The sequence below is a fragment of the Puma concolor genome, chromosome B1, assembly GCF_028749965.1.
Source record: "Puma concolor isolate L17-30 chromosome B1, mPumCon1.1.hap2, whole genome shotgun sequence".
Taxonomy (NCBI): Eukaryota; Metazoa; Chordata; class Mammalia; order Carnivora; family Felidae; genus Puma; species Puma concolor.
Window position 1 is genome coordinate 7,285,217 of NC_141670.1, and position 19,495 is coordinate 7,304,711.

At 40.6% G+C, this 19,495-nt stretch overlaps 1 protein-coding gene across 2 annotated transcripts in view; it reads right to left on the reverse strand.

Moving 5' to 3' along the window:
* Positions 1–296: 296 nt before the first annotated feature.
* GPM6A (glycoprotein M6A) overlaps positions 297–19,495 on the reverse strand; it is a 355,480-nt gene continuing 336,281 nt past the window's right edge. For both annotated transcript variants that reach the window (XM_086703118.1, XM_086703117.1), the window contains exons 4-7: positions 14,613–14,766; positions 7,849–7,925; positions 7,225–7,290; positions 297–2,428 (exon numbers count right to left, since the gene is read on the reverse strand). In XM_086703118.1, coding sequence (XP_086559244.1) covers positions 2,276–2,428; positions 7,225–7,290; positions 7,849–7,925; positions 14,613–14,766 — 450 coding nt within the window. In that variant the 3' untranslated portion in view covers positions 297–2,275. The remainder of the gene's footprint in view (positions 2,429–7,224; positions 7,291–7,848; positions 7,926–14,612; positions 14,767–19,495) is intronic.

Sequence of the window (19,495 nt, forward strand, 5' to 3'; positions counted from 1 at the left end):
ACAAAACAATAGAAATTAGGCAAGGAAATAGTGGAAGTTGGGCATCGTTATCATTTGCTAAACCAAATGGCCTCCGAAATCTTTCCACCTTCGCCCTCTCCCCAACCCTCTGGCTTTTCTATGCTGTATGTCACGCAAAGAATTTTCAGTTCAAGGTTAGGTCAGCTCAACTGAGGTCATAAGCATCCTATGACGACAGTGTCCATTGCATCTGGAAAGAGGGTACACACAGAGGAGAGAGGAATAAACAAAACAAAGAAAAACACACACAAAAAACCACACTGCAGAAACTAATAATAAGTACACAAAGTACACAAGTGTATTTATTACATTTTGCAAGCACTTCGTTCTACATTTCAAAAACGCCACCATCGAGCTGTTGGCACATTTATGTACAAAACAGATTAATTGTAATGCCTGCTACAAAGCACTCTTTGTGAAAATACAAACTCTAATACCAGGAAAAAAAAAAGCCAAAAGCATCAACATCATTACATAAGTTTAAAAGACAGTTGTAAAAATCATCACAAACTGTTAAGACACAGAACTGAAACACTATAAGATAGAATTTTAAAGAAGCCCATTAATACTTTTGCTGAATATCTGTAATACTGCCTATATCAGAAAAAATGTTGAACCAGTAAGATAATCTACGTGTAAAAAAAAGAAAAGAAGCAAAACCCCAAATTAATTAAATTATACTACAGAATGCATAATCATGCCACAGATAACCCTAATAATACCCCTCTACCTACTACAAGAACTTGTGAAATTACGGATGATGCATGAGTGGTCATTGTACAAAGATTGTTTCACTCATAAATTTTATTAGAAATGCACTTACACTGAGAAAAGATTTCACAATGGTCAAATCAGTGCACAATACTACCTAATTTTTATACACTGACAAAAATGTCTTGTCAGGGCTACATCATTGTAAAAGACACTTTACAGCATTCTTGTAGCATTAGAAATAATCAAAAGAAGAGTCAAGGTTAAAACAAACACCAGTTTTGGTCCAGTAATACTGATTGCTTTTTTTTTTTTATTCATTTGATATAGGTACTTCTTATAAATGATTATGAATGAACATTTGGTTAAAATGACTTCAAATAAAAACACAGATATATCACTACACTCGGGAGGGATACATTCTATAGTGGCCGCTGACCACGCTTTAAAAAACGCTACAGGTAAACCAACATAGATCGGAAGGCTGCAAGCAAAACTATTATATTAATGGAAGCCTTTTCAAATATATCATATACATCGGAGGGATAGTTTACAGAGGTGCAATCCGTTAAAACATTTTAAAGTAGGTAAAACAACTTCCGAGGGGTTAGTGTGCTTATTTTTAATATACCACCTTCATAAAGGTAATTAATGTTCCACATTAGCATATTAAAAGTTCCAATCCAGCCACAGCTTAAATCACAAAGAGGTCATTCTTCAATAGTTCACAGTAGTCATTTCCATTAAAATTGTCTCTATACTAAACTTGAAAAGGTAAGTCTGGTGTCACAATCTTAAAAAGGCAGCTAGCCATGCATTAGCGTCACTGTTTCTACGTGCTCACAACAGAAACATGAGTAATCAGAGAGAAATACCTTTTAAGTACATCAAGAAAAAAATACAATGTTAACAAAGATAAGAAGCACTTTTTTTTTTTTTTTATTCCTACTCTTACAAATTTAGAAATTGCACCTTAGATTGATGAGAACATGAACCAGGGCCTGTCGTGACGTGGTCCCGGACCTCCAGACAGGATTTCCATATTACAAGAAGAGTCATCATGGTACCATCTGTCTAGTGTTCATAATGTACAGTGGTCCCTTTGAAGGTTACCTGTAGTTAAACTAGTTACCGAAATCAAAACTAAAAAGTATAAAAAGCTATTTTTCTTCTCAAAACATAAGAAATAATGCAAAAGGTGTTATGTATTAACACATGGGGAGTGGTTAAAAATCAAAGACATCTCTGCATGTGACAATGTTAGTATCTTCAATCTTACGCAATTATTAAGTGAGTTTGAGAAACTGAAAAAAGGAAAAGGCTGGATAGGAGCTTGTAGAAGAGATCTGATCACACCAATTTAACAAATTAGGAAACCAGGTGCTCAACAACAAAGGATTGTGTTCAGGTGATTCATAAGTCACCCTACATATCATTGATGAGAAGCACTTCTGTATTTTATTTTTCAAAAGGTTGGATGGTTGGATGGCCCTTAGTTAAACACCAATGCATCTGAATGGCAGAAAGGACTGGAAGGGCTTATTTATGTGTATGCGTTGAGTCGCTCTTTGGAGCGAGTAGAGTGGATGTCATGAAGCTCTTGCTCCTCCTTGGACTTGATGTCCTCATATTTCTGCATCCGGCAGGCATCTTTCACGTAAGCCCAGTTGGCAGACAGAACCATAAGGTAGTGGACCTAATCAAAGACAGAAATAATTTATACTGGAAGGCTGTTCAGTGTCTTCAACGCACCTTGCTACCAGGGAAGAAATATTCAAGTTACAGACTTATATAGAATATGTTTGCTCATAAAACAGAAGCAAAATTTCTGTGGTGACAGAATCAATAATTATATTATCCCTGCTCGTGTGTCCAACTGTATGACAGTATTTTCTCAGCTCCCTTTTTTTCAGTATCTCTTTTTTTTTTTTTTTTTCAATTCTGGAGTATCCAAGGTTGATTCTTAATCTTTCTGTGATATTTCCTGTCCATTCTGTCCTCATTTACCCAAACGGAAAGATTATACATTTCATGTTCGTGTACCTACGTTTTCCAATCCGTAACAGAAAATAGTCACTTACACAGTTTGAGTCTAGACAACTTTGAATTAATGGGAGGATATATTATTGCCTGCTATGCAACAGAAAAAGGGACCATGGAACCCCCAAGATAAACCTGTGGATTGAATTATCAAGTTAACTTTCCATATGCTGAATTTTGTAGTTTCCCTTAGACTGTATACTACAAGAGAGCAAGCATTGGGTCCCATGGGTTTTGTATGCTTTCATTCACAACAGAGCGCCATGTTCTAAAAGAAACTCCTGATCTGTCTCGAGTAATGAAGTTACTCAAGTAATGAAGGTCCTGATTTGACCTGAATGGACTCAGCTAGGAGATTACCTGTTTGTTTTTCCTTCTTTCCCTCACTCTTGGGCCATAGGGGAGGGCAGGCAGTTTTCCAAATGATGGATTTCAATGGATGAATATGAAAGAGAAACTGAGTTGCTCATGCTTTACTTGATCTAAATTTTAAAGGGTAGGCAATATTTTACCCATAGTTTAGTAAAATGGAACACTAAAATTTTGATTAGCCAGGAGTACGCCGAAAGACAGCAGGTAGGTTGGTTTTAGCAAAGTGCAGACATAAAAAATACAAAGTCAGTTCTAAATGGGCACTATTGCAGTAGGTTAAGGTAGTCAATAGGCAATAGAAAAAAAAATGACTTTTGACACAGCAATATGGGAAAAGATGCACACCAATAAGAAGTTCCAGAATGTTCTATTTCCTCTGAAAGTTTGCATTTTGTTTAGTGGAAATTGTAAGCCACATGCAAGAAACAGCAGTGGGTTCTATCTTTTTACTCTGTGTCACTTTCATAGTGAAAAGCTTCATCAGTACATACATGTAGACTGAACAGTTTCTATACATAACCAAATTCATGTGGCACTCTGCTGTTGTTGCTGTGAAAATATCAAGGGCTGTGCAGAGTGTTTAGCAAGAAGCAAGTACTTAATATATGTTTCACATGAATAAGTATATTTTTAGATGTACGAAAAATTTCCTTTTGAAGTCTGAGAAAATATGGCCCCTAAATTATTATCAAATATGTATGAGTGAAATACTCAAAAGAGCTTGAGTCATTCAGGTTCAGAAACTGACACTTTTCAGTAGGTCTTTAGACATTCCCTCTCATCTTAGGAGAACACACACTCCAGGCTTGTTACTGTCCCTCGGGAGGTGAGCAGCGGTCCCTGGACCTAGTGCAAGGCCACGTGAACCACATCTGCTAATATCTACCTTTCTAACATCTCTGAAAAATAATGGAGTGGATCACGTGTTAGTTTTTGTACAAATCCTCATGATCTTTGCCTTAAATCCTGGATGATGTTTTAAGTATTTTGGTAGAGAAGAATTTATCTCCATCTTCTCATCTCTAAAGTGGAAATAATGACAGCGGTATACTTTGAGTGTTGCAAGAGTTCGGGATGAAGTTAATGACCGTTGCTATATTACGACTACTGAATGTATTCGTGGATTTAAGCATTTGACAGTGCTTTCAATAGAGTGAGTTTAAAGAAATATTAGCTGATAACGGTATTATTGGTAACAGTGTTAGTACCGGGAACAGAAGCCGTAATTATTGTTATAGGATCCCTGTCTCCTACAACCTAAACTATTATCAGAGCTAATAAATTGGAAATATGTACTGATGTCAATCAATAGTTAGGTGTTATGTATTTCTTAAGGAACTTATGCTTGGCATATATTTAGGTACCCAAAAGGATGCTTAGTACTTAAAACATAATATCCTAAATACTTGCAGCTTGATATAAAGTTTATATATAACTTAATGCCTAAATTCCTGCGAAGCACAGATTCCTTAAGAAATACATAATACCTAAATATCTATAATCATGAGATGTTTTTGATAATAGATTCATTTCAGAGTAAGCATTTTTAGGGAAATTTAAATAACACTATTCATTTAGACAGGTACTTTTCACCTACGTATGCCTAAAAGGCACGCATTTTTGCACAGAATTTTTCACACACACAGGTAGCAAATGCAAACAAATGCCCTATTACATACCTCCTTTCCAAAAGTGCTTTGGTAGACCTCTAATACATGACTGGATACTCGAATGTGCACAAGTCCCTAATAATCATCCGTCGCACAGGAATGTGTGTACGAACAGATGTTTCCTCTTATCCCACGGCCAGGCTGGGTGTCGCCTGGGACCATGAGTGTTTGGAACGTCACTGCCCAGAACATGTAATGCTTCCCCAGGGCATATTTAAGCACTGATTTTAGGCTGAGAATATAAAACCTTTGCTAACTGTTTCATTCTGATCCCTCCAATTAATTAGCCAATATGATCTTATTAAGCACCTCATATTCTGAAATAAAATTCCTATGTACAGGTTGATATACTCAATCTAAAATGTTGAACAATTAGTATGATATGAAATTAAAATGTCTGAAAACTCACTTTAGCACTGACAGTCATTTTTTGTTATTTTTAAAAATAATTTTTAGCAAAGCAGAATCAGATCTCAATACATAAGTGTTCATAAAGTCATTAAAAATAACTAGTCTGGAAATGGCTCATTAGCTCCTTAGCACTGATTATTCTTCGTTTTATTCTTTTTTAAAAAATATTTATTTTTGGGAAAGTGAAAGCGGCAAAAGGGCACAGAGAGGGGGACAGAGGATCCGACGCTGGCTCTGCACTGACAGTCTGACAGCAGTAAACCCGATGCGGGGCTTGATCTCACAAACCACGAGATCATGAACTGAGCTGAAGTTGGACGCTCAACCGACTGAGCCACCCAGGTGCCCCATTCCTAGTTTTATTCTTTGACAAGAGATAAAACACTCTCATTTAAAAAATATTTTATTATTTTTACACTTATTTGTTTTTGAGAGACAGAGAGAGACAGAGCACAAGTGGGGGAGGGGCAGAGAGAGAAGGATACACAGAATTCAAAGCAGGCTCCAGGCTCCGAGCTGTCAGCACAGAGCCTGACGCAGGGCTCGAACCCACACACCGTGGGATCATGACCTGAGCCGAAGTTGGACGCTCAAACGACTGAGCCACCCAGGCACCCCGAAAAAATTTTTTTAATGTTTATTTATTTTTGAGAGAGAGACACAGTGTGAGTGAGGGAGAGGCAGAGAGAGAGAGGGGGACACAGAATCCGAAGCAGGCTCCAGGCCCTGAGCTGTCAGCACAGAGCCGACACAGGGCTCGAACTCACGAACTGTGAGATCATGATCCGAGGCGAAGTTGGACGCTTAACCAACTGAGCCACCCAGGCACCCCGAAACACTCTCATTTTTAAAAAAGGGTTCCTTTTGCCAACACATGAGAACCTATGTTGGCACCAAATTAATTCATTTTTTGCATATCGCATTGGTTATATTTGTGAGGTTACTGGGAACCTTCTGGAGTTCTATACTACTTTATTTTTGGACTATGATTTTGTATACAAGGATGCAGAAATAAGGACTGAAGGGCTTGGCTGCAAAACTATTACCGAGGCTCCAAGTATCTGCCCACTGTTGGTATCTACTAGTCCGGTGAGCAAACCGGCTGTCACAGTGAGGTACGAAGTGTGGGCATCTGGAACACGGCAGATCCACCAAACTCTGCGTGAGCCTCACTTTAAAAACTTGTGATTAATATTTCTGGACAAAATTAGATGTGAAAGAAATGACAGTAAAACTACCGAGGTCTGTGTTAAGAAGAATAAATTAATTCTTTTTTCATAAGTGACTCAATGTGGCTTTTTCATGTTCTTAAATAAGGAGGAGAAAAGGATAATGTAAGTCAAGCAATTGATTAGGGGACTTAGAATTCACACTGATAAATACCTCTATGATACAGACAGGATTTTCTTTCCTTTTTTTTTTTTTTTACATGTATTTATTTTTGAGAGACACAGAGAGAGAGAGAGACAGAGAGACAGAGCGTGAGCAGGGGAGGGGAAGAGAGAGAGGGAGACACAGAATCTGAAGCAGGCTGTAGGCTCCGAGCTGTCAGCACAGAGCCCGACGCGGGGCTCAAACCCACCAACTCGGAGATCCATGACCGGAGCCAAAGTCGGAGGCTTAACTGACTGAGCCACGTAGGCACCCCACAGAGAGGATTTTCTATGTTAAACAGTAACCTAATATCTGCAACGCTAATGAATTTACTTATTTTTGTTAATGTTGCCAATATTACTGAGTGTTTGGATCCTTAAACTGCTGGCCAAATACTATCCCAATAGTAACGACAATACTTTTTCAGGTGAAGCCTTGTTTTTCACTTATTTATGGGCCCATTGTTTCTCCCTCCCCCCCCCCCCCCCCCGCCTTTTGTTTTACTGATATTCAAATAAATAGGATTCGTGTGGGCTTCAGGATGGGAGACAAAATTTCATGTCTACAAGTAAATAGCTTTCTCATACAAATTGAAAAACCAAGCCTCAGAGCTCTGGGGTCTTACCATCGCAATAACAGCTGCCCCAGCCCCAGCCAGTGCCACAATGAACAGGTGGAAGGTCATGTTCAGCTGCAAAGGAAACCGCAGAGAATCAAAACACGTGCCAGGATTACAAGCAGAAGAGAGGTCAGGACTGCTGCTGTCTGACGAATAAGAGCTTTGTCCATCTTTAACAAGAGTGTACTTAGGATAACTCGCTTACTCAATCCAAAAAACATTATGCCAGTATCTTTTCTCCTGCAAATTATTTAAATCTTGGCAACTGAGTCATTTCAATATAATTTTATTACAAAGATGAGGTCCTGATTAATAATGATGGTTTTCCGTGATCTTGTAACAACATAAGGCTACGTTCAATCTTTTTAAACATAACAGCAAAAACGTTGAACTTTCATTACAATGGTACTTTCTAGAAAAAATATATTTGTTATAATGTGTACTGAAATGGACAGAGCACCTCATCCATATTCATTCTGCAGTCCCCCTGCATAGCATCACTGTGAGTAAAATTCCCTCTGAGAGAAAAAGGGGACAATTTGATATAGATTTAATGATATATTTTTCAAGTTATATATTTTTCAAAGGAAGGTAAAATTTGGACGATATAACCAGCTTAGAAACATTTACCTCAGTGGATTCGCACATCCTCAGGAAATTCTCGGAGACGGTGCAAATTTTCTTTTCCTCTCCAATTGTTACAATCCCTACAACATGGAGAAAATCGTAGCTTAGCTTATAAATGTTTTCAAGAGCCCAGAGAGAGAAAAGGAATCTTAGGCTGATAAAATCTAGGCAAGTTCCATTTTGTGCTATAGTATGATGGAAACATTCTTCCTCAGCTTTTATTGCTGGATAATAATTATACACAGAATTATGAATGGAAGATCAAAACTATTTCGCCTGCAAGCGACGTAAAACATTTTCAGTCTGAATTCAATTGGACCTTGCCACCGGATCTACAGATTCAATTGTGGCTAGTTGATTGGTTTGGTCCATTAATGTGATGGTGTAGGCATCACAATTATGTTGATAACTGTGTCCCAGACTGTGCTGAAGTTGGGTCTAAATTTATTCTGCTGGTACAATGCTTCTGGCAAGTCTATAAAAGCATATTGCCCAAAGGATTCATTTTTCTCTGCTAATATTGAAAACAGTGCTATTAGGAGGGAAAAATAAAAAAAAAATACTATAATTTCACTCCTATTCACCCTTGCTCCAGTTGGTTTATGGATCCGCTGCATGAGAATCACTTGGGAAATTATCAAAAATCTGTATTTCTGAACGGCACCACACAACTGTTTAATCAGAATCTAGGAGTGCTTGCAGGAGTCTTGTGTTTTTAGGAAGCACATAGTGATACACCGCGACACATCTCATTTTACAGAAGAGAGATCGAGATGATCCTAAAACGGGTCTCTGATATTGTACTCAGACCTACTGAAGCGTTAAACATATATACATATAAAGGAGAAAAACCCCTCAAGTTCTGAGCAAACTAATACCTAAGCTTTTAGCACTGCCTGCTCTTTATTTAATTTAATATGTGTATACATTCACGTATTCTGGCTTTGAGCTAGTCCGTCGGATGCAGTCCATTCTCTGTGACCTTTCCTTTCTGCATAGATGGCACTATAGGGGAGGGGAAGTCAGAACTCCCCAAGACGCATCACCGTTGAGGAAGCATCCTCGCAGGCGTCCTTCTCTGTGCCGATCTTCCCAGACTTCATCCGGGTGGGATACCTAGGCTGTGCACGCATTTCCTCACCTGGGTCTTGGTTCACCTTTGCAGCAAAACTCCTAGAAAGCACTGACTACGCTCACTGCTCGCATTCTCTTCTCTTCCTTTCTACTTAACCCTCTCCTGGCAGATTTTGCCTCAACTCTCAGCAATGACCTACACATAATTAGAACCAAAGATGAATACTCCGTTCTCCTCTTCCTGGCCTGGCAGCAGCACTGGGGGGCAGCTGATGGATCCCTCTCCTGCAGGCTCGCTTCATTAGGTTCCCCAAATCTACGGACTCCTGCTTCTGTCTTTCCATTCTCACGAGCCCCCTCTCTCTAGGACCTGGTTCCCTGGAGCGCCCACTGCGCACACCTAGGTCGTCGTTGGCCCGTGCTGATCTGAGTGTCAGAGCTTCCTAAGTATTATCAGCAGCTCCTAAATCCAGACAGCCAGCCCCATACCTCCCTCCTGAAGTCAAGGCTCATTTACCAATCTCTTACCTGACAGCTCTATTTAGATTCCTAAGAAGTCTCTAAAAAGCAGCATCCTCGAAAGTGAACTCTGATCTCCCTTGCCTGCCTCACTCCCATGCGAGCTCTTCTTGTAGGCTTCTGGGCTCATGTGACAGCAAGTCAATCTTCCTGGGGGGGCCTGGCAACAAGTGTGTCCCTCCCTGAAGCCTCTTTTTCTCTCAAACCCACACGCCCACCCATCAGGGCGCTCTGCAGTCCCCGTCTTGAAAAAACAGCCAGGCCCTCAGGGCTCCTGCAAGAGTGTCACCTGACTTCCCTGCTTCCACTCCTGCGACAGTCCGTTCTCCCGACGGTGGCCAGAGCGACGCTTCTACACTGTAAAGGGGGATCTTCTGCCAAAACCCTCCCATATTCACTACTTCCCCAGAATAGAAGTCTCTAAAACTTGACATCCTGCAATGTGTTCATCATGGACTGCCACAACTCCCCCAGACCCATCTCCGTCTGTTCCCCCTGCTTTCTCGTTCTCCTTCAGCCACACTGGCCTCTCTGCTGTGTGTTGAAGACACCAGGCATGGCGCCCAGACGTCTTGGTAACTTTGCCTGAATCTTCCCTCCACAAAGAATATTCCCATGACTCTAATATCTTTCCAATAACAGCTATTCGGTGAAGCCTTCCTCCATCACCTTTAAAATATTATATAACGCAACCCTTCCACTCAGTCTCCAGTACTCCTGACTCTATAAACGTTGATATAAAAAATATATAGTCCATAATTTTGTGACGCAACTACCACATATCACAAATATACACATTACAAATTAAGTATAGTTTTCAAATGCACATTGGTGTAATATGAAGCGATGAAAATGAGCAAGTGTATCTGAGATGTGCTGTGGTGCAAATCTGAAAACTTGATTATTTTGATTCACACGGATCTGTCGATGAACGGCCAAATTGGCCTAACCCCCAATTAAGTATATTATTCAGATTTACTAATTTTTCTACATACTGAATACATTTACACATATTTTATCCACCAGATGCACAAAAGTCCTTAACTAAAGTATGTACACAATGACACTTCCAGTTTCTTACAAACAAGTTAGGACTGTACAAGAGAAGCAGCAAGATACACACTGCAAGGAGAGATAATGGTGAGAATTTGAGGCATCAGAGTTGCAGCCGTGAGCTTCTTCTATGTTTTCTTTAAAATATTTTTTTAACATTTATTTATTTTTGAGAGGGGGGGAGGGGCAGAGAAAGGGAGACAGAATCCCATGCAGGCTCCGCGGCGTGAGTGCAGAGCCCGACGCGGGGCTCGAACTCACAAAATGTGAGATCATGAAGTGAGCTGAAATTGAGTCAGCTACCTAACTGCCTGAGCCACCCAGACACCCCTATTTTTTTTTTAATGTCCTTTAAGCTGTGTAAATAGAAGCAGTATACTTCTGGCTTTCTAAGAATTGGTTATGTCTGAAATAGGGAAAACTTTCAGAGAAAATCATGCCTCATGTCTGTTACTTTGATCATTGAAGTAATGAAAGCCTCTTAGAGGTTCCTGGACAGCAGAAGCACCACTACTCAGGATGTAAATTCTTATGAAGGAAATTACAAGCTAGAGGTGGAGGGAAGCAGAATGAACAGGTATTAGGATGCTATGAACCCTTAAGGGTGATTGGAAATTAACTCCCTACTAGCAAATATAAATGCTTAATTTTCAAAGAATTTACCATTTACATTACCAGTTTTAAAGATGATAGAATATTTAAAGTATCATTTTCTACCTTATGTAGGCTACCCACATTCCTTGGCTCCTGGCCTCTTTTCTCCACCCTCCTAGTTAGCAAAACTGCATCTCTCTGTGCCTTTCTTCAGAGGTCCATCTCCTTCTGACTTCTCTTCAGCCTCTTCCACTTTTAAGGACTCTTGTGATTATAGGGGCCCATCCACACCATCCAGGACAATTAGCATGTTTTCGGATTAGTAATCTTCATTCCATTGGTAACCTAATTCCCCTGGACAGGTAGATTTTTACTTTTTGACATGGAGATTTTTGTCTTTCAAAACTGAGCAGTGCTTAGGGGCGCCTGGGTGGCGCAGTCGGTTAAGCGTCCGACTTCAGCCAGGTCACGATCTCGCGGTCCGTGAGTTCGAGCCCCGCGTCGGGCTCTGGGCTGATGGCTCAGAGCCTGGAGCCTGTTTCCGAGTCTGTGTCTCCCTCTCTCTCTGCCCCTCCCCCGTTCATGCTCTGTCTCTCTCTGTCCCAAAAATAAATAAACGTTGAAAAAAAAATTTAATAAAAAAAAAAACTGAGCAGTGCTTAAACATAACAGAAGCTCAACAAGTATTTGTCTGGCAGAAGTATGAATAAGCAAGTGAAATGAACTTTTACTGGAAATCAGATCAAGACAAGCTGCTCCTGTTACAGGGTGTGGACGTGCTAGACGAGAGGGAAGGTTGGTTACAAGGCTAAGAGGAGAGCGCCACCTGCTCTGGACCACTCTCTCCCTGTGGTTGGCCCCGAGGGAGTTTCATCAAACAACCAGGGTTTAAAAAAGCACAGTTTTAAATTCTGGATCTAGATGATATTATGGGGACCAGTGTTAACAATTTATGAAACAAATTCACTAAACTAAATCCCTAATGCATTCAACGTCATTATACTGCTGTACGTATAATTGAAAAGCAACAGAAATAACTATGAAAGCGCTAAAAATTAAAATTGCAAGACAAATTATTTCATGACTAATTTTGAAACATGGCCAACCCTGATAGGACTAACCATCTTTAAATTCCACAGGTGTATGAACTGCATAGTGCCCCAGCTTCCCATTCGATCTGCATGCCATAAATACATTCATCTCATGCAGGGGAATGAACAGTGAATTGCAACTAGAAACTAAGCAGGCACAGCAGCCGCTATGTGACGACAGCTCCCACCATGCAGCCCAAAGACCTTGACCCCTAAGAGAGAAGATACCACCTAGATGTAATGAGACAACTTCGCAAAATGAGGGAAATTGATTTATAGCATGTTCTTTTCCACCTGATCACTTTTTTTGAGAACATTAGTACATGTCTGTACTGATCATAATCCAGACCTGGACGAGTGTCCGTTTCTATGCTGATGCCCCTTGATAACTTGACTGCTACGTGTACATTCAGGCTTCTTATTAAGGGTGTGTTTTTCGGAAACCAAATAAATGCCATCCAGGCAGTAGATTCTGTATTGAGGGCAAACACAAAGATATAATAGCTGATGCAAAAGGTTGCATGGCATCTGAAAAGTGCCTTCTCTTCCACAGCATGGATAAGAGTTAAATTAGAATAAATCTTGATAACTATGTCATAAGCAGTGCTAAGGTTCAAAGAGCAACTTTAACCCTCGTCAGGGTTTACACCTACCAGAAGTGTGGCCCAGACAATATCTGGGACACACTCTACCAAAAAAAATTGCCTGTTTACCCCAAATTGAAACTTCACTAGGTGGCCCGTATTTTAGGTGGCAACCGTGTCTGAGAGACCGGTCACCTCTCTTCCAATTTCCAATCTGCAGATCAGCAGAATAAAAGACATCGAGGGGGAGGGACTGAAAGGAGGGCCATGTTTTCCAAGCAGCTGTTCTGGTGGCCTCCAACCGCTGTCGCCGACGTTCTCTTCCTGTGTTCACGTGGGACATGATTCCAAGATTGAAACCTCTCCAGGAGAAGAGCTGTCCATATTCCCTCTGCTGTCTTCTTGCCAAGAACTTCATCCACCGAGCAGATGCTGCTTTTTATTAGGATCAGGATTCTGGCTTTCAGGATGGCAAGCGGGCCACAGCTTTGGAACATACAGCTGGCTGGGTTGGACAGTGGTGCTGTACCCTACAACCTGTCTAGAGCACCCCCAAAGAGCCACAAGGCCTGCGGACAGTACCCAGTGAAATGTTCCCCGCTTTCCCGAAGTATGTGGAGACCTCATTAGAGAAAATCTTAGGGAGCATTCCCAGATGTTCATGGCTTAGATTTTAATAGCCTGTCCCTGGGGAAAAAAACCATGCAAACATGTGGATCTCCAGGTCTTTTGTAAATTTTGTAGCTGCCATGTTTTTTTTATGAACGGGGGACTAGGATTCCAAATAGGTTAGGCGAGACTGGATCCACTTCTCCACATTCGTCTGTCAACAGGACAGAGTTGTGTGCCGACTTGTAATTACCAGACTCCGAAACCAGACGGCCTGGGTTTGAATCCCAGTGCTGTCACTTACTAGTTGGATAACCTTGGGGAACTCATGTAACCTCTCTGTGCCTCAGTTTTGTCATTTATAAAGGGAATGATAGTAGCGTCCACTATGTAGAATTGTTGTGACAGTTGTTGACAAACAAGTCAACGTGGACAAAACCATCAGAATAGGATCCGTGTATCACAAGCTCATCTACACGTATGAAACTCATTTTATCACATGAGGTTTTAGCCCTAAACAAAAATAACCAAAGAGGACTGTTGATTGGCTTAGGATTCTTTGATTTTCTAATATTATACGCTAACTTTTCCGGCCTTATTTCAGAAGCCAGTGCAACACGTATTTATTAGATGGTCTTCACTCTAGATTTCACAAATTGTATAGTTTATCATGGGAGAATAAAAGTAGATGCAAGCACTGCGGCACCTGGATGGCTCAGTCGGTTAAGCCTCCGACTTTGGCTCAGGTCGTGATCTCACAGTTCATGAGTTCGAGCCCCACGTCGGGCTCTGTGCCGACAGCTTGGAGCCCGGAGCCTGCTTCGGATTCCATGTCTCCCTCTCTCTCTGACCCTCCCCCGTTCATGCTCTGTCTCAAAAATAAATAAACATTAAAAAAAAATTAAAGAAAAAAGTAGATGCAAGCATCACATCAAGTCTAGAAAAGTACAAAGGAATCAGATTGAGGGCATCACAATTATTTCATGCCAACACCAGGAAACACAACTCGACAGCCCGTTCAAACACACACATTGTATATTCATGTTATGAGATCAACTTCCAATCTCTCTTAAATTCCTACTTATGTGAATTTAAAAGGAATGTCTTGAAAGTGAATACTGTGACACATTTATCTCTTTGCTAGAAGAAGTAATCATGGCTCCAAAGTGATCTGCAATATTCCAGACACAGTCATTTAGGCTAAGACAGTACGAGGCCTTGTTTTAGTTAGAGATCCACCTACCAAACTGACGAAGGTCCAGGCAGAGGTTCGCTCCCTCCACTAAGGTGGTGTTTCGGCAAATGGTCCACAGGTTGAAGTACATGTAAACTGGCAGGGAGGTGAAGGCCGTGACTCCCAGCCAGGCCAACATGAAAAGGTAGGTCAGCATAATGAACTGCAACAGAGAGAGAGTCGAGAGAGAGAATGTGCAAGTTACTGGAAAAGAAGAGCTTTGGGACTAATCTAGAAAACCCAATTCGAAGGGGTAAGTGCCCTCGTGCGCAGATCATTATCACCAACACCTTAGGAAGTGGGCCACGGGAAGCTGAGAGAGGAAGTGTGTTCCTGTGAACAACCTGCTGGCAAATTGCATCACAGCAGAGGTGACGAACAAAGGAAGGAAGGAGCCTTCTGCGTCTTTATGTCTGTTTCATTCATGTATTTGTCTCAAAAATCTCACCTCACATTTTTTAGAAAATATTACCTGGTATATTTAGAGGGAAGTCTGCAAAGTTAAAATGTCAATAAATTAAGAAAACATTTTTTACATTTATTTATTTTTGAGAGACTGAGCACAGGTGGGAGAGGGGCAGAGAGCAAGGGAGACACAGAATCCGAAGAGGGCTCTGGGCTCTGAGCTGTCAGCGCAGAGCCCGACGTGGGGCTTGAACCCACAAACTGTGAGCTCATGACCTGAGCCGAAGTTGGACGCTTGACTGAGCCACCCACGTGCCCCAGAACGTCAATAAATTTATATTACAACTAAATGAGCATCATTCACATAATTACATAAGCTGCTTAGTCATGTTTACATTTAATATTGTAAATGGGGTAATTCTCAAGTCATTTTAGCATTAATGATATACAAGTGTGTACTTCTTTTCGGATTTCTGTAAACTTTAAGTCTGAAGTCTTTTTTCATGAATATTAATTTTACTTTCGCTATAGAAACATACTAAAATGTGATTTTTCAGCTTGAACCTAAAAGGGCATTTTTTTTGCTTATTTCAGAAACATTTTTAGTATTTATAAAACGCCAAAAGAGGCTGTTCAGATGCCCAGATATAGTTGAACAAGAGACTTCGTTTCAGCATAAGTTAAATGTATTTTGGATTTAAGCACGACTTAGATGCTGGATAAAAAGACAGATGCCTACATTGGTAGGTGGATGGAGAGCTGGTAAAAGATAGATGTATGCTTCGCATTACTTATCAACTATTTAATCCATATTATCTACATATAAAATTGTCTACATCAATGTACACCCTGAATTGTCCAAGCTAAGACTCGGATTCAGATATGACTGGAGAAGAACAAGTGTAAGTCACAATCCCCTGAGGTTTAAGTGAAGGCTTGAATGTACACGTTAATACAAACTGATTATATTTCTGAATGCAAGTGGTGTGCCACTGGACTGATTAGCAGATTTCCCATGATCACAGGAGAAATCCATTACATGAAGTACCCACGTACATAAACACCAACTAGGAACAGAGGATGAAAGCAGAGAGGCTCATGGGAGTGGCCACATTATTGTTATGTGGTGTTAACTCATCATACTCAGATATCAGAGATTAAAATCCATATTATCCCTGAAAAGTAGCCAAAGAAGAAAGTCACTCCTGTAACAAGCGTTCTGCTACAACGTGTGGTTCTTCTCATTTGAATCCTGTGTCACCGAGTAAGACTATAGCCTTCTCTGCCATCACTCATGTCCTGACCTTATTACCAAGTCATTGTCCAGCCAGAGAAAACATGAAGGAAGAAAAAAACCCAGGGAAGAGTTTTCAGACCTACGTTGCTATCCACTTTTCAATGGCTGACTCATACATTTATCCATTCCTTCCATCCACACACGGTGTCAGCAACCAGCAGCAGCCCTCACACTGCTCTGCGCCCTGGGGATGCCCAGCGGGGAACCCAGTTTTCTGACTGCAGGGGACGTGCAGGCTGGTAGACTTCAGACTCATACAGTGTGACACATCCTCGCAGGTAACTCACATAGCAACGTGCTCCCTCGATCTTCAGTTTTGTTTCTTGTGATTGTATTTTGTACGTGTCCCCAAAAGGGATATGATTTTACTCCCTCCCCTTCTCTCTCCCAACCCAACCACCCTTAATTCTATCTTCCGATCAAAACTGGAGGGTGGAAAGATGTGTGTGCGGTTTGCATGTGCATTTCCACGTGTTCAAGATGAGGATCCAAATTCGCATCCTAAGAGCGATCCACTCCAAATTGTATTACCTTCTTATCTGTGTATGTTGTGTATTGTGAGCCTGTGCACCTTACAGTATGAATTGTCTGAAAAGCGGCACCTTTTGAAAAATTTCCTGATGATTGTACCATATTTATATAATCAGACTCAGAAGATGGGATGACCGGCACATGTGAACGTAGGTATAAGGGTGAAATTGTATTTTTAATCCTCTAAACGTAACTCTATTAGCAAATACGGCAATAGAATTCTATTTGAAAGTGTCTGAAATGTGGTCCTTGGACACCAAAAGCGAAGTTTCTATAGATACGTGGTTCCCTTCTGAGTTTCAAAGGCACCTTGTAGAAGACTTTTGAAGAGAAACAGTAGTGTATTCTGGCTTAACTTGAACATGTCAAGTCATTTTCAAAATGACAATACAGAATAAAATAAATACACTGTACGGAACGAAATCTCTTATTCAACTCTATTAATTCTTTTGGCGAGAGTTATGGAGAGTTATGAGTTCATGATTTCAGTAAAATCTCAGAGAAGTGAAACTCATGTAGTAATTCTCAGAATACATATTAAAGTAACATTTTTGAAAAATGATAAACTTGGTGTCACTTTCATGTTAGAGCTTATGCACCTGTATTAAAGTTGTGTTGTGATTAATATAGAAATTAATGGGATTAAGGATAGTAGGGAATTGATACAACAAATATGAAAAGAGTCAAGATAAAGCCAATGAGACCGGAGATCAAACCTGTCTCCTATAAACTGGCAAATGTCGCAGGATTTCAGAAACCCAGAACGTACTTAAATACGTACTTTCTAATAACACTGCTTAATCTCCATTCAAATCTGATTTCCTGTTAGCCTCTACTCTGCAATACTAATGGTTGGAGAGTTTGAAGAGTCAACATCTAGCTTAGCAATGCCCTTGAACTATGATTTGGCAGACATAATTATACCTTTACATCGAAGATGAAACAAAGCCAGGTCTAAAAATGTTAGAAAATAAAACCTGTTGAATATTAACTTATTTAAATCAGTGAAGGAGGGGTGCCTGGGTGACGCAGTTGGATAAGCATCTGACTCTTGGTTTCGGTTCAGGTCATGATCTCGCAGGTCATGAGTTCAAGCCCCGCTTCAAGCTCTGTGCGGACAGTGCAAAGCCTGCTTATAATTCTCTGTCTCCCTCTTTCTCAGCCCCCTCCCCGCTCACACTCTCTCTCACTCAAAAATAAATAAATAAACATTAAAAAAATAAATCACTGAAGGAACTGGAGTAAATATCCTTTAACAGCTATTTACTCTTTAATAGAATTATTAAAGTTTATATCACTTTCACAATTATTTCGTCTTGCTCAACAAGTACTTAATGAGGGCCTAATACGTGTAAAAATATATCAGAGGATTTCAGTCACAGAAAGCAATAAACACCCCTTATTTTTCTCACAAGAAAACAAATATTCCTAGATGTGGAAATATCTAGATGTGGAAATCTACACAATATCTGGTCTTAAAACACACTTGATTGTCTATGGTAAACATTGTGTCTGACTCTATGAGAGAGAAAGGGAAATATTTCTTGGGTAATCTTTATTTTTTCTCTTTTCTGGAACTGGAATGAAGCAAATAAACAGATGAAGTTCACTGGGCCGTGTGGCTGCTAGCTCCAAATCTGTCAGTTCTCATGGCCTTATGCACCCAGTCTAGGTGACAAAGGTCTGCTGAGCCTCAAAGTTTCCATACGTTAAGAATGCTCTGTGTACCGGGGCAACTGGGCGGCTCAGTCAGTTAAGCGTCTGACTTTGGCTCAGGTCATGATCTCACGGTCCGTCGGTTCGAGCCTCACGCCAGGCTCTATGCTGACAGCTCAGAGCCTGGAGCCTGCTTCAAATTCTGTGTCTCCCTCTCTCTCTTCCCCTCCCTGGCCCACGCTCGGTCTTTCTCTCTCAAAAATAAATAAAATAAACATTAAAAAGGAAGAAAAAGAATGCTCTGCGTACCAGCACCCATTCACCTTCAACACCGCTAATCTGTAGATTTGATGCAAGTCATTTTCCCTTCTTTGCCATTTGATTCTATTCTGTAAGAGGGCAGAGGCTGAGGGATTTGTCCAGCACCAACATGCCACTCACCGATGTGTCCCCAACCTAAATGCCACATTTGTTTAGCCATAAAGGGGGATTTATAGCACATTGATTAAAGGCACAGGCTTCTGAGCTGGATGGAGTCTGACTGCTCTTTATGCTGCGGTGTCTGCCTTTGTAAAATGGGAACACCTGCGAAATTGATCTCACATGATTTAGTGAGGCTGCAAAGAGATAACACATAAAAATCGTTTAGCAAAGACTGTGGCTCTTAAGAAGCACAGACAAAACATTAGCTGTCCTCGTGCGAGAGCAATATTGTGATCACTGCCACTACTATCGAAATATACGTTTTTCCTGAATGATAGGACCGTACAGAATAAGGGAATTAGACTTTACTTCACGTGTGGAGAAAATAAAAAGGAGGAGAAGTTCTCGAGTCTGGGCAAGTTATTCAAAGTGGGCTCCCACTCGAGGAGAAAGGCTCTAGAAAGCGTGGAAACCACCCGAAAACTGAAGAAATGTTGTTAGTGGAACTCCTTGGGGGAGAAAGAAGCCATCTTGATTCACATTTTCATGATTTGCCATTGTAGATCTCAAGGCTAATTCA